Source organism: Sus scrofa, chromosome 3 (genome assembly GCF_054392235.1).
Source record: "Sus scrofa isolate SSC_HxYL_T2T_F1_AM1 chromosome 3, Sscrofa_HxYL_maternal_Yorkshire_Landrace_v2.0, whole genome shotgun sequence".
Taxonomy (NCBI): domain Eukaryota; kingdom Metazoa; phylum Chordata; class Mammalia; order Artiodactyla; family Suidae; genus Sus; species Sus scrofa.
The window spans coordinates 123,936,082-123,960,058 of NC_139385.1; the positions used below are offsets into that span (position 1 = coordinate 123,936,082).

The 23,977-nt window shown below is 51.9% G+C and overlaps 3 protein-coding genes across 10 annotated transcripts in view; 1 reads left to right on the top strand and 2 right to left on the bottom strand.

The window, feature by feature from the left end:
- Positions 1-5,896, top strand: part of IFT172 (intraflagellar transport 172) — a 34,517-nt gene extending 28,621 nt beyond the window's left edge. For 2 of the 3 annotated variants that reach the window (XM_003354889.5, XM_085019725.1), the window contains 13 exons: positions 810-908; positions 1,100-1,209; positions 1,340-1,403; positions 1,505-1,591; positions 1,865-1,981; positions 2,559-2,669; positions 2,853-2,972; positions 3,467-3,562; positions 4,252-4,311; positions 4,400-4,498; positions 4,815-4,968; positions 5,148-5,239; positions 5,754-5,896. In XM_003354889.5, coding sequence (XP_003354937.3) covers positions 810-908; positions 1,100-1,209; positions 1,340-1,403; positions 1,505-1,591; positions 1,865-1,981; positions 2,559-2,669; positions 2,853-2,972; positions 3,467-3,562; positions 4,252-4,311; positions 4,400-4,498; positions 4,815-4,968; positions 5,148-5,239; positions 5,754-5,843 — 1,299 coding nt within the window. In that variant the 3' untranslated portion in view covers positions 5,844-5,896. Of the gene's footprint in view, positions 1-809; positions 909-1,099; positions 1,210-1,339; positions 1,404-1,504; positions 1,592-1,864; positions 1,982-2,558; positions 2,670-2,852; positions 2,973-3,466; positions 3,563-4,251; positions 4,312-4,399; positions 4,499-4,651; positions 4,722-4,814; positions 4,969-5,147; positions 5,240-5,753 lie in introns of all 3 variants that reach the window. The other variant, XR_014842393.1, reaches the window with a different exon arrangement.
- A 76-nt stretch (positions 5,897-5,972) lies between these two features.
- KRTCAP3 (keratinocyte associated protein 3) lies at positions 5,973-7,600 on the bottom strand. Of its 3 annotated transcripts, XM_021087684.2 has the most exons (7): positions 7,519-7,600; positions 7,193-7,377; positions 7,050-7,109; positions 6,665-6,871; positions 6,409-6,543; positions 6,193-6,306; positions 5,973-6,069 (listed from the first exon to the last, which is right to left on the bottom strand). In XM_021087684.2, the coding sequence occupies exons 1-6, from the start codon at positions 7,544-7,546 to the stop codon at positions 6,199-6,201; spliced, it is 723 nt and encodes a 240-aa protein (XP_020943343.2). In that variant the 5' UTR covers positions 7,547-7,600; the 3' UTR covers positions 5,973-6,069; positions 6,193-6,198. The 3 variants fall into 3 exon arrangements, with proteins under 3 accessions (XP_020943343.2, XP_020943342.2, XP_084876020.1); XM_021087683.2 differs by having other exon boundaries at positions 7,193-7,600; XM_085019894.1 differs by lacking the exons at positions 6,409-6,543; positions 6,665-6,871 and having other exon boundaries at positions 7,193-7,600.
- A 203-nt stretch (positions 7,601-7,803) lies between these two features.
- NRBP1 (nuclear receptor binding protein 1) lies at positions 7,804-20,731 on the bottom strand. Of its 4 annotated transcripts, none has more exons than XM_085015739.1 (19): positions 20,305-20,731; positions 16,872-17,101; positions 16,266-16,388; positions 15,699-15,800; positions 15,007-15,096; positions 14,820-14,860; positions 14,355-14,449; positions 13,834-13,857; positions 12,745-12,828; positions 12,508-12,566; positions 12,258-12,356; positions 9,871-10,003; positions 9,568-9,673; positions 9,376-9,426; positions 9,139-9,274; positions 8,901-8,954; positions 8,752-8,815; positions 8,433-8,488; positions 7,804-8,350 (listed from the first exon to the last, which is right to left on the bottom strand). In XM_085015739.1, exons 1-19 carry the CDS (start codon positions 20,474-20,476, stop codon positions 8,246-8,248), a joined length of 1,824 nt encoding a protein of 607 aa, XP_084871865.1. In that variant the 5' UTR covers positions 20,477-20,731; the 3' UTR covers positions 7,804-8,245.
- Positions 20,732-23,977: the final 3,246 nt, after the last annotated feature.

Here is a 23,977-nt window from a genome sequence, read left to right on the forward strand (position 1 = left end):
TCGTTTTTTATTTTTTATTTTTTTATTTTTTTTGTCTTTTTGCCTTTTCTAGGGCCACTCCTGCAGCATATGGAGGTTCCCAGGCTAGGGGTTGAATCGGAGCTGTATCCACCAGCCCACGCCAGAGCCACAGCAACACGGGATCCAAGCCACCTCTGTGACCTACACCACAGCTCACGGCAACGCCAGATCCTTAACCCACTGAGCAAGGCCAGGGATCGAACCGCAACCTCATGGTTCCTAGTCGGATTCGTTAACCACTGAGCCACAATGGGAACTCTTTTACATTCCTTTTTTCATACTAAATCCATGAACTATTTAAGGTTGCAACCCATCGTAGCTGGACCCGCCACATGTGACTAGTAGCTGCTATTCCGGCCAGTGTAAGTGTAGACCGACTGTCACTCTTAAGGATAAAGAAACAGGCTCAGAAAAGCCCGACACAAATAGTTGCAGAGTGCCCTCTGGACTCCTGTGGTAGGGAGCTTTGTCTATACCCTGTTATCAAGATTCTGTTTGTAACAAAGAACTTGGGAAACCAGTTTGTCAAAGGTGGCAGGACCAGATGCAGTGACCTCAAACAGCAAAGCTGTCGGAAAGAGGATGAGCTGGGAGGAAGCGAGCTCCTCCGACGGGCCTTCAGAGGCTCCCTTGATGGACCACAAGGCGGACCTGCCCTAGAATGAAGGGCAGGAAGGCGAGGGAGAGGGCAGGAAAGTTGCCACTGGAGGGCAAACCAGAGCAGGCGGAGGAGCTCCCAGCACCATTTCTCTCTCCTACCCGTCTCCATCCTCTGTCCACCCACGCAGGCAGCCGAACTCTCCATCAAGTTTCTGCCTCCCCAGCGCGCCCTGGAGGTAGTGCGGGCCGTGGGGCCCCAGCTGGTTGGAATCGGCAAGCACAGTGCAGTAAGTAGGGCGCTGGGACCGAGGAGAGATCCATGGCAGAGATGGGCGGGAGGGTGACGTCCACGCTCAGGAAGCTGTGGAGGCGGCCTCATGGCCCGCGTGGCGTGCCTTTCTGTTTCCCCGAGTTCCCCGAGGGGGGACCAGGAGGGAGGGGAAGGATGACGGCCCGTCTCTGGTTTTCCGCCGCGCAGGCTGCAGAGCTCTATCTGAACCTGGACCTCGTCAAGGAAGCGATCGACGCGTTCATGGAGGGTGAGGAGTGGAACAAGGCCAAGCATGTGGCCAAGGAGTTAGATCCCCGGTAAGCTCCTGAGCCGCTCTCGGTAGACGCGCTCTTTTACTTGCTGTTGTCAAGACCGGGAGAAAAGTTCCCGTGGGAAGGGTTTGCATCTCGGGACCGTGAAGTGTGAGATCTCTGCGCGTCTCCACAGGTATGAAGACTATGTGGACCAGCGTTATAAGGACTTCCTCAAGAACCAGGGCAAGGTGGACTCGGTGAGACCTGCAGGCAGCAGGAGGCAGAGCACCGAGCGGCTCGAGAGCTCCTCTCTCCCTTCTGCGCATCGCGTGACCCTGTCTTTTCGTCTGACCCGTAGCTGGTGGGTGTGGATGTGGTGGCTGCTCTGGACCTATACGTGGAGCAGGGCCAGTGGGACAAGTGCATCGAAACAGCCACTAAGCAGGTACTGCTCTCTTGCCGCCACTCCCAGCTCCTCTGTGTCCGCCCCCCCGTCCCAGAGCTGCATCTCTCTGACTCCCTCTGAAGCCCAAAGACCCCCTAATCGGCGTCGGAGTGCTCAGTCTTCACACGGTGGCATAGGGTCAGAGGCCTCACTGGGCCTGGCCTGCACACGCCCGCTGCCCCCTAAACAAATCCACGGCCTCAAGTCACCACCCCTCCCTCGCTGCCTGCTCTCACCCCAATCTCTGCCTGCTTTCCGGCACCCCTGGAACAGAACTACAAGATTCTGCACAAGTACGTGGCTTTGTATGCGACGCACCTGATCCGAGAGGGTGGCTACGCCCAGGCGCTGGCCCTGTATGTGCAACACGGAGCCCCTGCCAACCCACAGGTACCGCCCGCTCCCCGGGCTTCATGTTTCCTCAGGGAAACGCTTACCTTCTCCTCAGCCACCCCTCCCCTCGGGAGCTGCCTTCTCGGAGGAGCCTTTCCTCAAGAGCTTCGGGCCGGAGACCCCACCCCGCCACTTCCCACTTCAGAGGGTTCACTGTTTGAAAGGAGGCCCAACAACCTCCCCGTGCTCTCAGCTAAGACGCGGGGAGGAGGCCTCCCGAGATGAGCCCCGCACACACGCCTGGAGCCCCATCTCTCCGAGGATGGACATCGCTCTGATCTGAGCCTCACGGCTCCTCGGAATGTCACCCCCGAACCCAGGGACTGCTCGTCCGCTCCCGCGCCGGGCCCCACCCCAGAGCAGCAGATAGGAAGAAAGTGCTTTTTCTTACCTCCTTCTGTCTCTTCCCTGAAAACAACACTTTCTTCAGCATTGTCCCATGGCTCCTACACACACACGCACACGCACACGCACACACTCATAGCCTGTTTCCCTCTCGTTGGCCTCATTTGCCCTGACGTCATCCCCCAGTTGCATTCTTCTCACGCAGCTCTCCTTCCTCCTCTGCCGCCAGAACTTCAACATCTACAAAAGGATCTTCACTGACATGGTGAGCTCCCCTGGGACCAACAGTGCTGAGGCCTATCACAGCTGGGCTGACCTTCGGGATGTGCTCTTCAACCTGGTGAGGAAGCCGCCAGGACGGCAGAGCGGAACGCCTCCTCCCGCCAGCACCTCTTCCTCACCCCACAAACCCTCACCCGCACGTGGCCTGTACCCTCCCCTGGCCAGGTGGCCATCCGTCAACCCCTGTGGCCCTGGCGCTCCTCTGACCCCTGGCCCAGGCTCTGCGCTCTTCCTGCTCTAGTGTGAAAACCTGGCGAAGTCCAGCGAGGCGAACTCTCCAGCGCACGAGGAGTTCGAGACCATGCTGCTGATCGCCCATTATTACGCCACTCGTGCCGCAGCCCAGAGCGTCAAACAGCTGGTGAGCTGGAGCGGGGGGCACCCAGTCCTGCAGACACGGCTGCAGCTGGATGAAGGGGAACGTAGTCAGGTTCTGGACGGCGCCTCTCTTGCTTTCTCCTCTAGTCAAATAAGTCTGTAGCCCGGGCTGAGATGCTTTCTTTCTGTGCTTCTCCCAGCTCCAGCCTCATTATGCTTAAGCATTCACACCCCACTCCTTCCGCACTGACCTCCTGTAATGTATACATACCTTTGGCCTATTCATGACAGTATATTGTACATTCATTTCTCGTAGCTGGATGATAGACTTCTAGAGGTGTCTAGGGGGAAATTTAGAAATAATCTAGGCCCATTGTTCAAATGGGAAAAAAAAAGACCTGGAACTACATGACCTGGAGCAATTTAATATTGACTGTTGGTCTTCTGGTTTGATGGCTGCCTTAGTTATAAGATCGTTGGCCTGGTAGTTCAGTCGCTCTAGTGCCAGGATCATAATGCTTTGACTTTAATCCATAGGAAACTGTGGCTGCCAAGCTTTCTGTTTCACTGCTGCGTCACACCCAGCTTCTCCCTGCAGACAAAGCCTTCTACGAAGCAGGCATTGCTGCCAAGGTGAGCACTGGGGCCAAGGAAAGGTAGGGCCTAGGAGAGAAGGAAATGAACAAGTTGGAAGTTGGAGTACCTGCTGTGCCACGGCAGGTTAAGAATCCGACTGCAGGGGAGTTCCCATTGTGGCACAGCAGAAATGAATCAGACTAGGAACCATGAGGTTGCAGGTTCGATCCCTGGCCTCGCTCAGTGGGTTAAGGATCCGGCGTTGCCGTGAGCTGTGGTGTAGGTGGCAGATGTGGCTCGGATCTGGCATTGCTGTGGCTGTGGTGTCAGCCGGCAGCCGTAGCTCCACTTGGACCCCTAGCCTGGGAACCTCTATATGTCACGGGTGCGGCCCTAAAAAAAAAAAAAAATTCGACTGCAGCAGCTTGGGTGGCTGTGGAGGTATGGGTTCCATCCCCCGCCCTGGCACAGTTAAAGGATCCTGCATCGCCGCAGCTGCAGCTCTGGTTGAATTCAGTCCCTGGCCCAGGGACTTCCATGTGCTGTGAGTGTGGCCACTAAAAAAAGGGGGAAAAGGTTGGAAGGTAGACTATCCTGGCTGCCCAGGTAAACAAAGCTCAGTATGGGGCTGACGTTCTGGAAGATGACACTGTTTCCCTGCATCTTCTGGATTCTTCCCCCTGCATCCTGGAGAAACAATAGCCAAGCCCAGCTGTTCACTCCCACCTGCAACTTTGCTGTTTCAGGCAGTCGGCTGGGAGAACATGGCCTTCATCTTCCTCAACCGCTTTTTGGATCTGACCGACGTGAGTGGGGCGGTTGTGGCCAGCGTTTGGGAGGGTTTGCCTGTCACAGGCTGTGCCCGTCTCATGGCTGCCCACCCTGCCGCTACAGGCCATCGAAGAAGGGACCCTGGATGCCATCGACCACTCTGACTTTCAGGATACAGACATTCCCTATGAGGTGCCACTCCCAGCCAAGCAGCACATCCCGGTAAGGGCACAGGAGCCAAGAGCAGGTGGCCTCCCGCGTGTGCGCGCTCTGGGAGGGAGGACAGGACGCTTTGGGAGGCTCCTCCCCACGCCTGGCAATGGGCATCCGTCAGCAGCGTCTTTGGAAGGGCCTCAGCCCTCACTGTTCCTTCAGTGGAACCAGATGGAAGCAGAGGACAAAGCTAAGGCCATGACCGTGACCGCCAGTCCGAGGAGGCGCCCTGGTGGGTGAAAGTGCACGGGATGGCAGCTTACAGCCCTGCACTCGGCACCCTCCACTCGCCCTGCCCTGCGTGAAACCGCTCTCTCCTTCTCAGGAGGCTCAGCGAGAAGAGGTTCGAGACTGGGTGCTCACAGTCTCGATGGACCAGCGGCTGGAGCAGGTCCTGCCTCGAGATGAGCGGGGCGTCTACGAGGCTTCCCTGGTGGCAGCCAGCACCGGAGTTCGGGCACTGCCGTGCCTCATTACAGGTACAGACCCTTCAGCACCGCATGTTCTGCCCTGAGGGGGAAGGATCGAGAAACTGTTGGAGGGTGATTCAGTAAAGGAGGCAGAAGACAGGAACATCCTACTTTCTCCCTAAACTGCTCTTCATTCTCCCTCCTCAACCCCTCTCAAACCTCAGTTGTTTTTTTTTTTTCTCCCTCAGGATACCCCATTCTGAGGAACAAAATTGAATTTAAGCGGCCAGGGAAGGCAGCCAACAAAGACAACTGGAATAAATTCCTTATGGCCATCAAGGTTAGAGAGGGAGGCCTGAGGGGTGGGCGAGGGAGAGCAGCACTCCAGAAACACTACCACCAGCCGCTAGAAGAGTCGGGGTCGGGGGATGAGGGTGGGGAGCTATCAAGAAAGCACAGAGTTCCCGTCGTGGCGCAGTGGTTAACGAATCCGACTAGGAACCATGAGGTTGCGGGTTCAGTCCCTGCCCTTGCTCAGTGGGTTAACGATCCGGCGTTGCCGTGAGTTGTGGTGTAGGTTGCAGACGTGGCTCGGATCCCGCGTTGCTGTGGCTCTGGCGTAGGCCGGTGGCTACAGCTCCGATTCAACCCCTAGCCTGGGAACCTCCATATGCCGCGGGAGCGGCCCAAGAAATAGCAACAACAACAGACAAAAGACAAAAAAAAAAAAAAAAAAAAAGAAGGCAGGTGCAGGCCCTGAACCCTGCCCCCCATGCTGAGACGGAGCTGGTTTTTATATTGGGAATGTTTTCACCAGCACGGCTGAGTTCCTGTCATACTTTCTCTGTTCACAGACATCCCACAGCCCTGTGTGCCAAGACGTGTTGAAGTTCATCAGTCAGTGGTGCGGGGGGCTGCCCAGCACCAGCTTCTCCTTCCAGTAGCTGGTGGCGTTGATGGGTCCCATCCCTCATTAAAGTTTGGCAAGTAACTGAGACCACTGCAGTCTTTGATCAAGGCCACCCCCAACACCAGCCCAGGGCCCCTTGCTCCCAAAAGGAATCAAAATCAAGTAGAAAAGAAGTTCTTTTATTACAAGTATTATTACTATAGAATCAGATCCTAGGGGTCAGTGGAAACCCCTTGTGAACTGAGCCTCCGGATCAGCACCTGCTTGATGGAAGGGAGAGCCTGCATCAGAGGGCAAGCAGCACAGCAAAGGGCTCAACCCAGTTCTAAGAGTGGTCCCGGCCACCACCTGTGTCCCAGGCTACAATCCTCCTGGTCCATTACCTGTCCCTAAACCCAGCTTTTCTGTGATGTCCGGATTTCATGAGTTTGATCCAGTAACTGCTCATTTTCCTGCCTTTTACATTTGGGAAGTTCAAGCTCTGTCATTTTCTCCAGCTACAGAAGAGGGTGGGGTTAGTGCTGCAGCCCTGAATTATAATTCAGCATCTTTTCAACTCAGTGTGTGTTGAATGAACCCTTACTGTTCATCTTCCTTACCTGTTCCTGTAGCCCTGCCCTCCTACAGGGCCCAACCCCACGCAGGGTGAGCGCAGCCACACAGCAGTAGCCAGACAGAGCAGCCTCCGCTGCAGACATGAGCAAAGATGGGATCCAGAGAGCCAAGGCTGTATCCTAAAGTGAAGGGAGAGTGGGAGACTAGCAGGAGCAGGCAGGAGTGGCACAGTAGGGACAATTAAAAGGCAGGACCCCGGCTCTGCGGACTGCAGAAAGGCTGGCGAGAAAATAGACTCACATAGATTCTGGTGGGATCAAAGGGGCAGTCAGCGTGTCCATGCCCCTCGTCCAGGGGTAGCAAAGGATCCAGCAGTCCTGGGTGGCAGTCAGCAATAAGACGCCGGCCGCCATTGGCTATAGTCAGTGACACAGCGAGGAGGAGCCCCAGGGAGCAGGCCGCAGACAAGAGAAGGTTCACCAGAGCTAGTGCCAGTAGGGCCCAGTGCTGGCAGGGGCAGAAGATCAGGGTGAGCAGCCTGGGGGGGCAGGGACGGCAGACTCTCCCACCGACCAGACACCTCGATTATTCTCTGAGGCACCTCCTCCCACTGCAGATAAAGCGGAGTCAGCCCCCATTTCCCAGATTCCAGGCCTCCTCATCAAAGTTCCAGAAATCCCCTCACCAGTTGTGGGCGAAGAAGGTTCCTGGATGCCAAGAGGGCCACAAGTCCCAGGGAAACACTCTGGAAGACAAAAAACTTGAGGCCCGCGCAGCTCTCTGGGGCCACCCGCCCGGCCACCCGCGGCCCGTCCCTACTGCGCTCACCAGCAGCCCAGAGCCCACGGAGATGATATTGGCGGTGGTGTACTCCGGGGTGACGGCGCCGCGGGGATTGGCCACGTGCCGCAGGACGGTGCCGTGCAGCACGGCCCCCAGCAGCAGGTTCACGTGGCCCACCAGGATGAGCGCGAGGCCCACGCGCATGAGCCGCGGGGGCCCGCGGTCCGCGTCTGCAAAGCAGGGGGGGAGGGGCAGACCTGAGCCGGAGCGGACCGAGGGCACCAGGGGCCCTGGGGCGGGTCGAGGGTGGGCGCGGAGGAGCACGCCGCCGCCGCCACCCCGCCACCGCCACCGGAGGGGCCGGAAATTACCGAAAGTGCAGAGGCGGCAGCGCTTCATCCCGTCGCTGGAGCTCGCCGCGGGGCAGCCCTACCTGGCCCGGGCCCCGCCCCCGCTGCCCGGCCAGTTCCGCCCGCCCAGCGCACCTGCCGCCCGCCTCCGCGCCCCCTAGTGGGGACGGCGCGCGCAGACACACACACACACACACACACACACACACACACACACACACACACACACAACGCGCGCGCGCGCGCGCACACACACACACACACACACACACGACGCGCACGCGCACACACACACACACGACGCGGTAGCAAAAAGTAGACTTTTATTACAGCAGCAACTGAGGCGAATCGAATGGCCCCCCAGGGCCACCACTGCAGCACCACCCTTCTCTCCCGCCCCGTCCGCCCCAGCGGGATTGTAGAATGCAGCTCCCCCGGCGCCCGTGGGCTTCCTTTCCACACAGGCTGGGCGGGAGCCGGCAGGTCAGCTACGTGCCCCCAACTAGAAGGCGGCTGCTGAGAAGGCCCGGGCCCACGTCTGTGCAAAACAAGTAAACAAAGTGCAGAGGGAGGGAAGAGACGGGGAGGGGCAGGGAGGGTGATGCTCAGAACCAGGGGGCCCCAAAGCCCTCCTGAATAACAAAGGAGAGAGGGGCCTCACAGGGTAATACTGACTGGGGGGAGGGGCGGGGGCTGCGGCGCGCCTGGTGACAGCCACAGCGCAGGTTGGGGCCTGGCCCGAGGAGCTCTAAGAGGAGACGGTGACAGCGGCTGAGTTGAGGGTGCTGTTCCTGGCGAAGTTGAACTTGTTCAGGGTCTCCTCCAGCAGGGAGGTCAGTCGGCTCTGGTCGGCCTAGAGGAGAGAGCTGGGTGAGGCGGCCGCAGGGGACGGCGGGGACAGCGCGGCGGCCGGGCCGCGGGGGGCAGCGCCTCACCTCACTGATGAAGCCCAGCTGCACCAGCTCAGCCGCCAGCTCGGGGATGTTCTCGTCTGACAGAGAAACGGGAGAGCGTGAGCACAGAGCCCGAGGCGGGGCCGCGGCCCTGGCCACAGCCCCGGCGGGGTGACCCTGGCTGGGAAGGAAGGACACAAGCAGGACTGTCAGGGCCACCCTCCAGTTGCAGGGGCTAAGATATTCACTCTACAGCAGTGGAGCTGTCACTGCCCGGTCGCCTTCCCCACCCCCGAATGTGTCCGTGGCAGATAAGGCTCACGGACTCCCCTCCCCATCCTCTGAGGGTAAGGAGACTCACTTGGCATCAGGTCACAGCTCAGGTGCCGGTTCAGTTTGTCCTCTAGCTTCAGCAGAAGCGTCAGCTGGAGAAGGGGACAGTCAGGCCACGAGGCTCCGCCGACCCCCCCTCCGCCGCCCCGGCCTCCGCGCCCCGGCCCCGAGCCTTACGTGGTGTTTGACACCCTCCTCCACCGACTCGATGTTGCACTGCATCAGCACCACCTGCGGGAGAGGGGACAGAGGGTCACTAGAGGGGGGAACCCCGGGAGCTGGAAGCCTCTCCGGCCCACAGGACACGGCTGCCAGGGAGCGGAAACATTCTTTCCTCTCGACGACAAAGGCTTTTTTGAGACGCCCTCTCCCCCTTCCCCCGGACGCAGAGGCCTGCACATCCACACAGCCTTACCTTGCGGGTCTCCACCTCAGCCGGCTCAGGAGTTGGAGTCTTGACAGAGGGGGGCACCACCGGTGATGTCACCTCCTCCTGCTGTGGCTGCTGGGGCCGAGGCAGGCCAAAGGCTGTCAGCGGGTAGATCCCGTTCCTGGATGGAGACGAGACGGGTCACACGGGCTCTGTGCAGGCCTTAGGACGCCCAGTCCTGCTGCTTCCGCAAGGAAGCTTTTTTTCTCATTCTTCTCTCACCTGACATCTTCAAGGAATTTATCCAGTTCCAGAGCTGGTGACTGAGAGTACCTGGAGAGGAAAAGAGAAAGAAGATAGGAGAAAAAGCAAACCAGCAGAGTCCACCACTCCCAGGAAATGGACAGCTGACAGAACCGTCAGGGTGGGAGTGACCAATCTGTCCCTTTCAGGACCTCTTGGTTAGTTACTCACAAAGTCTGAACTGGTTCTCTTCCTGGTCCTGCAGGGATTTCAGCCAGTACAGCACTGGTATCCATGTTTTTGGTGATCTCCTCCAAAGCATTCTCCGGGATCATGTCTGGAGGGCATGATGGAATGGGAAGTTACGGAAGGCTAGTTCAGATGGTATCATAGGAGGCACCGGGGCTCTGGGGGAGGCCGGGAGAGGGAAGTAAAGAATCCCTTTGCAAGTAGAAGCGGAAGGGGACCATGCCAGTGATAGTTACAAGGCTCCAGACCGGGAAAGACATTCCGAGGAGGGTCAGGAGGACTCACGCTGGTGACCCACGATGCAGTGGGCAGCGAGGAGCTTGAGCGAGGGCACTTCAAACAGTGCCGGGTGGAACAGAAGTTCTCTGGCTGTTGGTCTGCGAGCAGGCTCAGACTGCAGGCACTTCTGAATGAACTCCTAGAAAAAGGAACCGGGAAGTGGAGCAGGCATTTGGCAAGCATCCCTGTGCTCGTCTTTATCTGTCTCATTACATCTTGCACAAAGCTGAGTGCATACTAGGTGCTCGGCACCGCCTGAGGGAACAAATTGCTAAAGGTATTCGAAAAGGCTTTGAAAACTCTTAAAGTATTATATGAAAGCTATCAGACACTGTCTTTCCGGTTTTAATTATTTTTCTGCTCCCCAACCACAGGTTTTTTCTTTACTGTTCAAACTTATGATTTCTTTTTCCTTATTTTCTATCTCCCTGCTTTATTAGCCCACTCACTGCCTGCTTTCTTCTCCAACCCTCACCAAATTTACCTCTCCTCCCAAACTCACCCACTGAGGTCAACAATATTCACCATCTTTTGCTACCTTTTCCCAGCTGCACCCGCAGCATATGGAAGTTCCCAGGCCAGGGGATCAAATCCAGGCCATAGCTGCGACCTATGCCACAGCCACGGTAACACCAAATCCTTAATCCACCGTGCTGGACTGGGGACCGAACCCAGGCAGCCTCAGAGACAATGCCAGATCATTAACCCACTGCACCACAGCGGGAACTCCATATTCACCATCTTTTTTATTATTATTATTAAAGTATAGTGGATTTACATTTTTTCATCAAGTTCTGTTGTACAACAGAGAGACCCAGTCACACACATCTCCCTGTGCTGTACAGTAGGATCCTGTTGCCCATCCAACCAAAATATAAGTCTGTATCCCTCAAACCCCCCAAATGCCCAGCCATCCCACTCCCTCCCCTTCCCCCTACCACCCCAAGTCTGCTCTTCTTGCCATGATGTTTTTTGTTTTCTTGTTCGTTATTTTTAGATAGCATCATCTGTTTCATATTTTAGATTCCACAAATAAGTGGTATCATACGGTATGTCTTTTTCTTTCTGGATTCACTTAGAATGAGAGTCTCTAGATCCATCCACGTTGCTACAAATGGCATTAGTTTGTCTTTTTTCACCATCTTTTTATTTCCCAAGTCTACTACCACAATTTCCTTTGACTACTATGTCATTTATTCAATTCACTGTATTTCCTCATGCCTCCTTTAACCCTCGCTTTTCCACCTCCCACAGGTCCCCATGACAATCAACCTGCTTTCCTTCTTTCAATCCTGAAGGCCAATAAGGCCATATACCTGTTCTAGCACTTGAACATCCCACCCTGACACTGAACTAGAAACATATTCCAGACTAGCCTCAAGACTTCCTACTTCGTCTTTCTTCTTTTCTCTCCTGCTCCCTTTTAAGGTATCTAATGAGTTACAAACTAACTTTCTGGTTTGGACCCTCTCCTCCAGATTCTATTTACTGCAGTCGATGTCCTGATTCATAACCCCTACATCCTTCTAATCTTGGCTCATTTATTTCAGGGCACTTTCCCTAACTAAAACTATGTATATCTAAAACCCCAAATGACTGACTTGATTGAATCGGTTGCAAATGCGGCTCAGATCTTGATTGAATTGGTCATAGATGAGGCTCAGATCTGGTGCTGCTGTGGCTGTGGTAGGCCAGGGGCTGCAGCTCCGATTCAACCCCTAGCCTGGGAACCTCCACATGCCACAGGTGTGGCCCTAAACAGACCACAAAAAAAAAAAAAAAAAAAAAAAATCATGATGGTTGTCTAAGAGTGTATGTATACCAATTAATTGCCTGAGATAAGCATCAAATTAGTTTGCCTTCATGTAGACACAGCTGGGTTTAATACACAACCTTTAATCCCAATATTACTTTTTTGTTTTTTTTTTTTAGGGCTGCAACTGCGGCACATGCAAGTTCCTGGGCTAGGCGCTGGATCAGAGCTGCAGCTGCCAGCCACAGCCATGTGGGATCAGAGACGAATCTGCGACCTATGCCTCAGGTCACAGCAACGCCAGATCCTTAACCCACTGAGCAAGGCCAGGGATTGAACCCGCATCCTCGTGGATACTATTCAGGGTCTTAACCCGCTGAGCCACAATGGAAACTCCACAATATTACCCACCTTAAACCCCTAACCTGTGAGAGGGAGAGAGATGGGGAGAGAGATGGGGAGAGAGGGGGAGAGGGTGTATACCAAAAACACCTAGGGCAATGTTCACTGCTTTGCTCGCCCCTTCTGCTGTATGTTCTCTTACTCTTAGAAGAAAGCATACTCCCAGGAGGCAGAAGGAAGAAAAACCTGAAGACATTTCAAAGGCTGTTAAGGAGGAAGTGATCCTAAAGATTCTTACCCTCTGTAAAGGGTCTTCTAGAAGCTGGATGGCACTGCTGATGGCTTCCTGTGGCACATAAGAGGACTCTCCATTGCCCTGAATCTCCAGCACTGCCATCTGCAGTCAGGGAGAATAAAAAGGAAGAGCAGAGACCTAAGATCCTCAGTGCTCCCACAATCACTCCCTCCAGTACCTTGTCAACCCTCCACTTCCCCTTCCACCTTCTCATCTGACCCCTTTCCACTACCCACTCTTTTGGTCTCCTCACCTCCAGTGCACACATGCCAAAGGAGTAGATGTCCACTGCTGTTGTCACATTAGTGACTTCTAGGGAAAACAGACAAGCTCTGGTGAATCAAAGGATCAGGGGATGGCAGAGACGTCTTAAAACTTTTTGCATGCCAGTAGAGATGGAGAGAAGTTTCAGTTAGGTTACCTCCGACCCACAGGTCAAGGTGGAAAACCTGGGGGATGGGCACGAGGAGGAGAATCTGGGATGCCTCACCTCCATATTCTGGTGCAAAGAAGTGGAGATTCTTCTGCTCTTCCCGACAAGTCTTCACATGATTGTTGATAGTATCAGGAGCCACTGGGAGTAGGGGAGACACCCACAATCTGACCACCAACCACAAAGCACAGCCTCACTCCAGAAAGAGGCTCCCAAAAGACAAATTCTCTCCTGCAGTCCTAACCCTCAACAGGCACAAGCCTATCCCTTTCCCATCAGGAACTCCAGACAAATGAACACTACCTGCCTCCCCTCTCGCAGCTCTACCACGTCTCATCTAAGGTCCCCAACTCAGTGGCAGCCAAGGCTCCAGGCTAGCTAAACAAACAGATACGTGGCATGGCACCTTTGGGCTGACAAGAACACCACAGTCTAAGGGAAAACTTTCACTTTTGACCTGCTTACCTTCCCCAAAGCCCTGGTGCCTCTAATCCCTGATCACCTGCAAACATTTGGTCTAGGTCTCTCAGCCACCCTGTAAGCATCATGAAAACACAGGCAGCCCTTCCTAATCTGGAACAACTTAGAGACCTCAGAAACTTGGATGACAATGGATAAAAGAAGGATTAACATACAACCAAGTAGACAGCCTCCTTCTTACCCACCTTTGCTGGCCGAAACTCAAAAAAATAGCTCAAAACTGAACCGATACCCTCAAATCGGTTTCGCTTGTAATCCACCAAAATACTTAGACCTCTGCTCTATCCCCTTACTCTTCTACACTGCGTGCCACAGGGCTGAAAGAGGAACCAGAGCCAGGCCCAATCTGAACTCACTCAGATCATAAACAACGACTACAAGTCACAGAGAGTCTGGGAGCACAATATGACTTAGGGAACCAGCCTGATGATGAGGGGAGTAAGAATCCAGGACGTAAATGGCCAGCCAGGCAGAATCCACAGGAAACAAGCAGGTTATGGCAGGGCAAGCAGGTAAAGGGCTGGTAGGGTGGAAGCCAAGCAGGCATAATTAGGCGGGGGAAGCAGGGGAACAGGGTTTGCTCCCACGACTGCATGCACTGGGCAGCCGCAAAGGGGAGCAGAGGGAGCACGAACAGCGCCCAAGTGGGGCAGAGGGAGCTCTCACCATTAGCAAAAATCCTATGAAAGACTGTTGGGAACAGAGCAGCCCGTAAGCGGGAGGGAGGAAAACAGAGAAAAGTTGTGAGCGATGGAGCAGCCAAGCCCCAGACAAATGGACACACAAACAACACACAGACACAGCACACAGAAATGTTAAATGCTGCACAAACATACACAGCAAATGAAAGCACTCACAGCAGGCACAACCTGGAACCTCCTCTGGTAGGGTCTGGCCCCAGGGGCTCAAGTCAGACCTTACACCCAACTCTAGCCCTTTCCAGCCTCCTAACAAGATCTCTGCCTTAACCCCAGTTTCCCTCCAAAAGGGTGTAAGGTTAGACTCTACCCTTTCTCCACTAATTGGCTGACCTCTCTCTAATTTATACTGCCCCTAGCAAGGTCCTTTCCCTTATCACCAGCCCACACCTCAGAATTTTGCTGTATTCTCCCCCATTCCTTTTAGCTTACCCCCATAGTTCCCAAATTCCCGAGGCTCCCCTGCCCAGAACCTCTCCCTCCCCTCACCAGAGCCAATCTTGATGAGTCCGTTGTGCTGGATGAAGATGGTGTCACAGGTCAGGTTCCCATGGATGATGGGGGGGTCACAGGAGTGCAGGTAGCTGTGGGGGCACTGGGCTGTTAGAGGGGCCACTGGGAAATTAGGGCAGGGGGAACCCAAGGGTTAGGAGGAGCAAGGGCCTGGTCTCCTGCTGGTCACCACGAGGGTAATACCCACACTCTGAATCTCCATTATACCTGATGAATTAAATGCCTGGATAAGCACTAGGAGAAAGAGGTGGGAGACAGTATCAAGGTCAAGCCATTAGGATGAACCCTTTACAAGACCCATAGGGGCCTAATCTTGAGAGTATATGACTCAAAGGAAGTGGGGAGAGGCAGAAAAGAGCAGCAGAGTAGTGCCCTGAAATCTGTTTGGAGGAACTAAATCAGGAACATATATGGGAAAGACACTAACCAGATCCTACTTACCTTAGGGCAGAGAGGATCTGTGTGCACCAACGTTTCCAAGCCTGGAACAGCGTTTGATCCAAGGGTCAGAAGTGATGCCCTCTCTCAACCCTCCTACCATTTCCCTGATCCCTTCGGCTCCATCATTAACATAAACTTCTTTAAACCCACAAACCAGCCTCAAGTTTTGTCCGCTCTCCCTCCGTACCTTTTCATTCATAGTCTTGTGGTTCTTTTTGGTCTTCTTCAGAAACTGCTTAAGACTCCCAGATGACATGTATTCTGTGATAAAAATGACCTGGAGAGGCAATACAAATAAGGCCTTACAGTAGGAATGCTCCCTCATCTGGGTAACATATATATCACATAAATATAAAATTGGGAAGCTTGGTTTTTTGGTCTTTTTCTTTTTTGGCCCTCCAACAGTATATAGACTTTCCAGGCCAGGGCTCAGATCTGAGTGACAGCTGCGACCTACACCACACTGCAGCAATGCCGGATCCTTAACCCACTGTGCCAGGCTGGGGATCAATCCTACATCCTGGCACTACAAAGACACCGCCAATCGCATCGCACCACAGCAGAAACTCCTGGAAGTTTGTTTTTTTTTTTTTTTTAAAATAAAGTTTCTCTCCTTTTGTTCTTAGTATCACTTACTTAGATTTAATAAGAAAATGAAAACCACAGAGCACTATGACCTATGGGAAGGAAGAAATAAAAATTCACTCCGTTCTCCCCTGACTACAACCAGACAAAAGGCAGAGAGGGTAGTCTTCACAGCCTTGCTCTCAGGTCCACGGCAGCTGACTCCAGCTCTGTTTCAGAACTACCTCTTCCTGAATGTAAAATGAACAATGAATGTAGATAGTCTTAGCAATAAGCTCAGGAAAAAGTTCTCACCCTGGCCTTATTCTCTTTAACGTCAGCCCAATACTTGTGAAACTTGACAATGTTGAGATGTTCCAACTGAATCAGATTATCAAACACAGCACGGACCTTTTCCTGGAAGCAGGGGAAACATTGGGATAACAGGAGAACAGAAAGCATTACCATCCTACAAAGCCATTCCCTATCCCCCCCAGAAATTATCTAACCCCAACATACTCTTCTCATTGTAGCTTCCCAATACCAATCGATTCCCCCCTCCCCCCCGCTTTTAGGGCCACACCTGTGGCATATGGAAGTTCCTGGGCTAGGGGTTGAATCGGAGCTGCAGCTGCCGGCCTACGCCACAGCCTCAGCAACACAGGATCCGAGACGAATCTGTGACCTACACTGCAGCCTACAGCAATGCCGGATCCTCAACCCACTGAGTGAGGCCAGGGACCAAACCCCACATCCTCATAGACACTATGTCAGGTTCTTAACCTGCTAAGCCACAACAGGAACTCCCCAATTCCTCTTTAACACCCCAGCTGCTGCAGTGTCCTAACATTCCTCAGGCTGTATCCTTTCACTCTTACTTACCTCCTGCAGCTTGTAGTTCTTGCGCTCAGAGAACTGTACCTCATTCCACACAACCTCTACACCTTCCTCTGTATCCATGGCCAGGTATGCACTGTCAATACCTGGTACATTCCGCTGATTCACCTGAGAAGAAATTCAGATGAAAGGGAATTAAAGTTACCATACGAATTCTCCATTTTATTTTATTTATTTATTTTATTATTATTTTTTGTTTGGGTCTTTTTGCCTTTTTTAGGGCCACTCCCACAGCGTATGGAGGTTCCCAGGCTAGGGGTCTAATTGGAGCCATAGCCGCTGGCCTACACCAGAGCCACAGCAACGCAGGATCCGAGCCGCACCTGCAACCTACACCACAGCTCACAGCAACGCCGGATCCTTAACCCATTGAGCAAGGCCAGGGATCGAACCCGCAACCGCATGGTTCCTAGTCGGATTCATTAACCACGGCCCCACGAAGGGAACGCCTCAAAATCTCCATTTTGAAACTCCATACAATCATCTCCAAGGCTCTGACCCGTTAGTCTGTTCTGCCCCTTTCAAACTCTGCCTTCCATTTCTTACCTCTTAGAATTCATTCTCTCAAGAGTAAAACCACCACTACCTTACCTCTTCTCGCCTCTTCTGCCAGCGCCCACAGGGTGACTCTTCCAAGATTTCAGACTCATCTTCACTTTCTTCCTCTTCCTCTGGGGAAGCAGCTGAGGTCGTGGAGGTCACAGGAGGTGACACTGATGTCAGGCCAGGAGCTGAGGATGAGGATTCTACCTTTGGGTCTGAGCCACTGCTGAGTACTGTCTGGGACTCACCCTCCGACATGCTGGAACAAACACTCAGGCCTGCATTGTGGAGTGAGGGTGGAGGGAAAAGGCAGAGAGGGTTAGGGTAGATTCTATAAAGATTCCATCCTGGTAACCTCATCTGGTGTTAAAAAGAAAACAAAACATATTGTTTTTATTAAAACAAATATACTGTCTTACACACTTTGAAAACAAACTTATGGTTACCAAAGTGGATGGGGTAGGGAGAGACTGGGGATTGGGGATTGGCACATGCACACTATGGTATATGAAATGACAGACCTGATGTATTGTATAGAGACCTCTACCCAATATTCTGTAATAATCTAAGTGAGAAAAGAATCTGAAAAAGAATGGATATATGTATGTGTATAACTGAATCGCTTTGCTGTACAGGAGAAATTATAACACTGTAAATCAACTGTACTACAATGAAGCTTTTAAAAAATGAAAAAATATATATATATATACTGTTTTTCCCTTATTTCCTTTAAATCCAAAATCAGAATGAGTCCTGTATGAACATTAAACATTAACTACACTCATAGTCTGGAGAAGGGGAGCTCTCTTGGATGACTCACCTAGGAGGGGCAAACACAAGATTTATGGGAGTATAACCCCGGTTTGGTAAGGTCCAAAGGAATAGCAAAATCAGGGGCCTCATTCTTTCTTAGCAAATACTAACCCAACAGCATTCTCTTTGAATCCTCACCTACCTCTTGCACTGTGCTCAAGAACCAAGCTAAGCTACATGGGCGCTATTCAGAACAGAAGACTCCAGATCCCCAAACGTTCCATGGAACCAGCCTTAAGGCTGGACCTGTAGCACTCTCTCAGCCAGCTGATCCAGCTGAAACCTTCAGCTGATCTGTTTCCACTTGAACTAAACTTGGCATTCACTATCCATCCCTCCTATGCACAGAATGAGCCTGCCAGTCTATGATGAGGCTGCCCTTGGGCCAGGTGACTGGCAGTGATTAGTGACTTCATCCCTGATGACCTCACCTTCCCTGTGATGTGAGGATGGCAAATGGGTGGGTACTGGCTCATGACATTTTTCTCTCATTCACTCATTCAACAAATGTTTATTAAGCACTTACTGTGGGCCAAGCATGGAGCTAGGTGCTTGACATACAATGGTGAACAAAATAAATGAGATGTCCACCCTCATAAAACCACAAATTTAAGGCAGAGCTAAGATTTTAAGCTTCCAGTTTTCATTTCATTCACATGGCTCATCCTATGAGGCTGGATATGACACAGGTTTTTCAAGCAGAAATAACTCAAGACATGGCCATTACAGGAAAAAGTACTATACAGTATACAATGTACAGAATTATAAAAGGACATGACTATTTGAAAAAGAATTCTCAAATGCTAAATGTCACTAACTTGTCCATATAGTCACAGGACAACCACTGAATGTTATTCTGTTTCTCTAAAAATGAAGGCTGTGAAGGAGTTGGAACCTGTGTGTGCTGGGCTCAATAGAGTACTCTCCAGGATGAAAATGTATCCTGTAAAGCAGATTTGCTCCTGTCAGTCAGTTCAAAATACAGAAGCTTCTGATCAACACCAATCTTTTGAAAAGCCTTCATTTCTTTTTAGAACTCTCAGATGCCCCCTTCTGTCCATCTCTGCCCTCACCTATGCTATGTTTAACCCAAGTCAAGAGATCTTTATTAAATGACTTTCCAGTAAATATCAGAGGGCAACAAAGCACTACAGAGAAAAATCTGGCAAAAATGTTACTTGGCCTATGTTTATTTCTAAGTCTCTGCCTATCATAGATTTCAGTCAACTAGCCAGAGAAGCTATTATCTGCATGTCTTAGTAATCTATCAGAAAACTCAAGTTAGAGATCATTTTCCTTCTTCTTCCCCTGAAAAGTAGCTAAGAAAATGTAAGAAAGTTCATATGGGTTACTTACTAGAGCAGCTTTATTTAAAGAATGCATCCTGAATCTGAACAGCTAAGTAAAGTTCCCAGTTACATTATAACAAGAAATACCAGGACGTCTTCCCTTACGGCCAAGCGGGTTACCGATCCCGCATTGCCACAGTGCGGCGCAGGTGGCAACTGCGGCTGAGGTTCAATCCCAGGCCCAGCAACTTCCAAATGCTGTGGCGGGCTTGCCCCCACCTCCCCCTCCGCCCCCAACAAAAAGGAAGTTCTAACACTGGAAGCCAGCAGCCAATGGGCACTAAAGAAACTTCTGGACCCCACTGTAGGGCACGCAAGAGACGCCAAACCTTTATCTGACATAGAGATGCTCTTTGAATGTGCTTGTCCTCTTCCTCCCCAATCCTTCCCCGGTAGGCAAAATGAAGGCAATGCCCTAAATTCCCCAGCACTCCCTCGGCCGATGAGAAAAGCTTCGCAACACTAGGAGTGTTTATCTGGGCGTTCTTCAGAAGTTTAAATGAGATTACACACGGAAAAGGCCATTTTCGCCTCTAAAGGGAATCTCCTCGCCGCCTCCAGCGCCCCCCCCAAGATGCAGTGTTCACTTCAAAGCAATGTAGGTAGATTGTTGCAAAGTTTTTTTCCTGCCAAGTTTTTCATTTATTGGACTGCAGCTTCTCAGCATTTCAACTCCTCAGCCACAGCTCGCAGGCCACAGGCCTCACGACCGCCCTCAACCAGAGCGGACCACAGAGGGCCTGAGACTGCAGGCCCGTCCAGTCGGATATAAAGCAAGCTCGGGGAGGAATTTCACACTCCAACAGGTCGCCCAGCCCACTGTCTGCGAAGGCGCGCGGGGCCCCGGGCAGGCCCTGCGGGGAGCGCCAGCCACCTCATCAAAGGCCGGCCGGGCGGCGCCGACAGGGGCGCAGGCCACGCCCCCGCGCAGTCGGCACGCCGGCCCCGCGAGCAGGCGCGGCCCGACGCTGCGCTTCCGCAGGCCGCCGGGCCGCGACCGCCGCCCCCGCCCCCGCCCCCGCCGCCAGCCCCGCCTCTCGCCAGCCGGAGTTCGACACCAATGCCGGGGCCTCGCGCCCCGCGCCCCGCGCCCGGACAATTCTGGGAGCCGCCGCCGCTCGCAGCGGTCCGGGAGGGCCGGGCAGGGGCTCGGGGGGCGAGGTGGCCCTCGGCTCCAGCGGGCTGGGCCTTGCTCGCCAAGTGAGCAGGGCCGCCTCCAGACACCCGCCTGCCCGGGTCCCACGGTCCGGGCCGCGGAGGCCCGTCCTGCCGTCCTCTTGCCGCAACCCTCTCTCCCCCTCGGTCCCCTCGGCGCTCACCTCCCGACTCCGCACCCTCGGTCTGCGCTTCAGCTTCAGCTCGGGTTCCGGGGCCCCGGATCCGAAAGACTCCCTCACAGCTGCGCTCCGCGGCGCAACCGAACTGCGGGCCCCGCCCTCGCGGCGTCCGGACGAACAGATGGGCGGTGCCGCACGGCCGTTGGGTTTCCATTGGACAGGGCGGCCAGGGTGGGCGGTACCCCGGGCGGACTGTCGCTGGTAGGGGTTGTCTTCAACCCGGTCTCCTCCCCTTGAGCTTGTCCGGCTGAGACCTCTGGGAGGGTTCCGTGTATTCGCTCTCAACTGGGGCTCGTCTGTGTCCACCCCTTCTGTCCAGTCCTTGTGCCCCCGATAGTTCTGCTGGGCGAAAGGAAAGCCTTCCCCTCTTCTTGAAGGCGCCATGACAGTTCTAGTCCGACCGAAAGACAAAAGGGGTGAAAAGACGTAGCCTCAATCCGAAAAGAGCGCCCACCCACTTTGATTATACAGGAGTGAGACTGCGCAGGACGTCAATTCTTCAGAAAACTTTTTTTTTTTTTAATTACTGAACACATTAACGCAGAACTAATGGCTAACGCTTGGCAATTGGATAATACTGATTATTTGCCGGAGCTTTGCAAGAGGTTTTCATAGATGTTTTCTCGCTTGTCTGTCATGAGAAATTGAAATTTGTCATGCAAGAGTAGTTAACGAATGCAAAAATATCAAACCAGCGGCATTAAACGATTTACCGAAAGTTGGTAAGAACCAAATCCCATGCATGTAAGATTTATTTAAAAAGACTTTCTTGAAAAGATGTTTGGAAAGAATTTAGATCGTTAGGAGATAAAACGATGATATGGATGAGCCCATTGATCTTTGAGAACTAAACCTGTGGCGAAGGAAAGATAACTCTGCTCTTAGGCACGTACTGTGGAAGGAAGAAGATGAATCAGTCATCACTGCTTGGGAATGTCATAATCACCAAACTTCATTGCCCTTGAAGGGACTCTCTAATCCTGTTTAACTGGGAGAAAGGAAGGCTTCTGGCAAATGCCCTCTAACTTTCCAGCTCTTCATCTCAAAATATTTATTTTAAAATCAGACTTTCTTAAAAAACAAGAATCCGACTAAGAACCATGAGGTTGCAGGTTCGATCCCTGGCCTTGCTCGGTGAGTTAAGGATTCTGCGTTGCCGTGAGCTGTGGTGTATGTAGGTCGAAGACTCGGCTCGGATCCCGCGTTGCTGTGGCTCTGGCATAGGCCAGCCGCTACAGCTCCAATTCGACCCCTAGCCTGGGAACCTCCATATGCCCTGGGAAGAGGCCCTAGAAAAGGCAAAAAAGACAAACAAAAAACAACAACAAAAAAAAAACCCCAGACTTCCTTCCTTGGTTCTTTCAGCTTTAAAAGAGGTTGAACACTCTTAGAAAGCTGATGAAACTTTGTTTTTTGGGGTTTTTTGCTCGTTTGTTTGTTTTTTGTCTTTTTAGGGCCACACCCTCGGCATATGGAGGTTACCAGGCTGGGGTCTAATCAGAACTGTAGCCGCTGGCCTACACAGCAACAATGGATATTGTTCTATCCCTGGCCTTACTCAGTGGGTTAAGAATGCAGTGTTGTGGTGAGCTGTGGTGTAGGTCGCAGACGTGGCTTGGATCCTGCGTTGCTGTGGCTGTGGTGTAGGCTGGCAGCTACAGCTCCAATTTATCCCCTAGCCTGGGAACCTCCATGTGCCGCGGGTGCAGCCCTAAAAAGCCCCCCCCAAAAAAGAAGGGGGGGATCTTTATTTTAAACTCAAAGGTGTTCCTCCTTCTCTCCAGATGAACATTTTCACCTTGTGGACTCCAAAGCAATTGAACACCTGGCCCATGCTAAACATTCAATATCAGTTGATATTATTACAGTTTCCCATTCTCTTCTAGCTGGATCTTAGTACCATCAATCTTTACCTTTCAACTAGCTGCTTCTTTCAAATCTGGGTAGAGGACCCACTGGCATCCTCAAGCTCTCATTTCATGTTTTATCTTTCATTCGTTTTTAAAAAGCTCAAATACTGCCTACATTTTCACATTTTTATTATCTTTTTTCCCCGCTTAAAAATATAATACTTAGGAGTTCCTGTCGTGTGTGGCTCAGCGGAAACAAGTCTGACTAGCACCCGTGAGGCCACAGGTTCGATCCCTGGCCTTGCTTGATGAGTTAAAGGATCCCACGTTTCGGTGAGCTGTGGTGTAGGTTGCAGATGCAGCTCTGATCTGGTGTGGCTGTGGCTGTGGCGTAGGCCGGCCAGCTCCTGATTCAACCCCTAACCTGGGAGCCTCCATATGCCATGAGCATGGCCCTAAAAAGACAAATATATACATAATATTATTTAAATTTTTTGAAAAATAACAGAATAACATAATTTTACATAGTAGTTTGTATGTGCTATATTCCACTGTTTCCATTGCCTTGTGACATGACTCATTTAATCCTCACAACAATCCTATGAATACTTGAATTAACAATTGCTATAGGAATTCCCATTGTGACTCAGTGGAAGTGAATCCAACTAGCATCCATGAGGATGTGGCTTCGATCCTTGGCCTCGCTCAGTGGGTTAAGGATGCAACATTGCCGTAAGCTGTGGTATATGCCAGCAGCTATAGCTCCAATTCGATCCTTAGCCTGGGAATTTCCATATGTCGCAGGAATGGCCCTTAAAATAAAATAGAACAATTGCTATGAGGTGAAAATCTCTTGTAATCTTATTTCATTAAATTAAGATTTTAATGTATATTTCTCCATATTTATTTTTCCATGTATATATTAACATGTGTATATATAAGTTAAAATAAAAGCAAGCCTATGCCAATAATCTTTTTCAATTTACTCTTTTCACTTTTTTCCATGTCAGCACAAATAGCACTACTTTAATTTCTTAACCACTGTAGAGTATTCCATTATCCAAACATGCCAATGTTTAATTAATAACTACCAGGGGACATTATTTCCAACATTTATTATTATAAATTAAGCTGTAATGAACATCCTGCTATATCCATCTTTGCTTACTTATGAAAATGATTTTTACACTTTTTTTTTTTGTCATTTTCTAGGGTCGCACCCATGGCATTTGGAGGTTCCCGGGCTAGGGGTCGAATCTGAGCTACAGCCGAAGGCCTACACCACAGCCACAGCAACACCAGATCTGAGCCACATCTGCGAACTATACCACAGCTCACGGCCACACTGTATCCCACTGTGTGAGGCCAGGGATCGAACCTACAACCTCTCGGTTCCTAGTCGGATTCGTTAACCATTGAGCCACAAGGGGAACTCCCACATTCTTTTTTTTTTTTTTTTGCCTCATCTGCAGCATGTAGAAGTTCTTGGGCCAGGGATCTAACCCATGCCATAGTTGTAAACAGAGCCACAGCAGTGACAATGCCAGATCCTTAACCTGTTGAGCTGTGAGGGAACTCCCCCACATTCTTAAAAGTGGAATTAAAAAAAAAAAAAAAAGATAGTCTAAAAAATGGAGTTGCCGTTGTAGCGCAGTGGTTAACGAATCCGACTAGGAACCATGAGGTTGCGGTTCAGTCCCTGCCCTTGCTCAGTAGGTTAACGATCTGGCGTTGCCGTGAGCTGTGGTGTAAGTTGCAGACGTGGCTCGGATCCCAAGTTGCTGTGGGTCTGGTGTAGACTGGTG

Bases quoted from the DNA above. Each gene is read 5' to 3' on its own strand.
- KRTCAP3 (XM_021087683.2), bottom strand. From the start codon at position 7,546: ATGAAGCGCTGCCGCCTCTGCACTTTCGGTAATTTCCGGCCCCTCCGG. The intron at 6,544-6,664 runs GTGAGTCTATTT...CCTTCACTTTAG, and splicing joins TTGATCCCACCAGAATCTAT to GATACAGCCTTGGCTCTCTG. The intron at 6,307-6,408 runs GTAAGGAAGATG...CCTCTTCTGTAG, and splicing joins GGGCAGGGCTACAGGAACAG to CTGGAGAAAATGACAGAGCT.
- NRBP1 (XM_085015739.1), bottom strand. From the start codon at position 20,476: ATGGAAACCCAACGGCCGTGCGGCACCGCCCATCTGTTCGTCCGGACG. The intron at 12,357-12,507 runs GTGAGGAGACCA...CCCTGACTGCAG, and splicing joins TTGGCATGTGTGCACTGGAG to ATGGCAGTGCTGGAGATTCA. The intron at 10,004-12,257 runs GTAAGAATCTTT...TCCTTTTTCTAG, and splicing joins TAGAAGACCCTTTACAGAGG to GAGTTCATTCAGAAGTGCCT.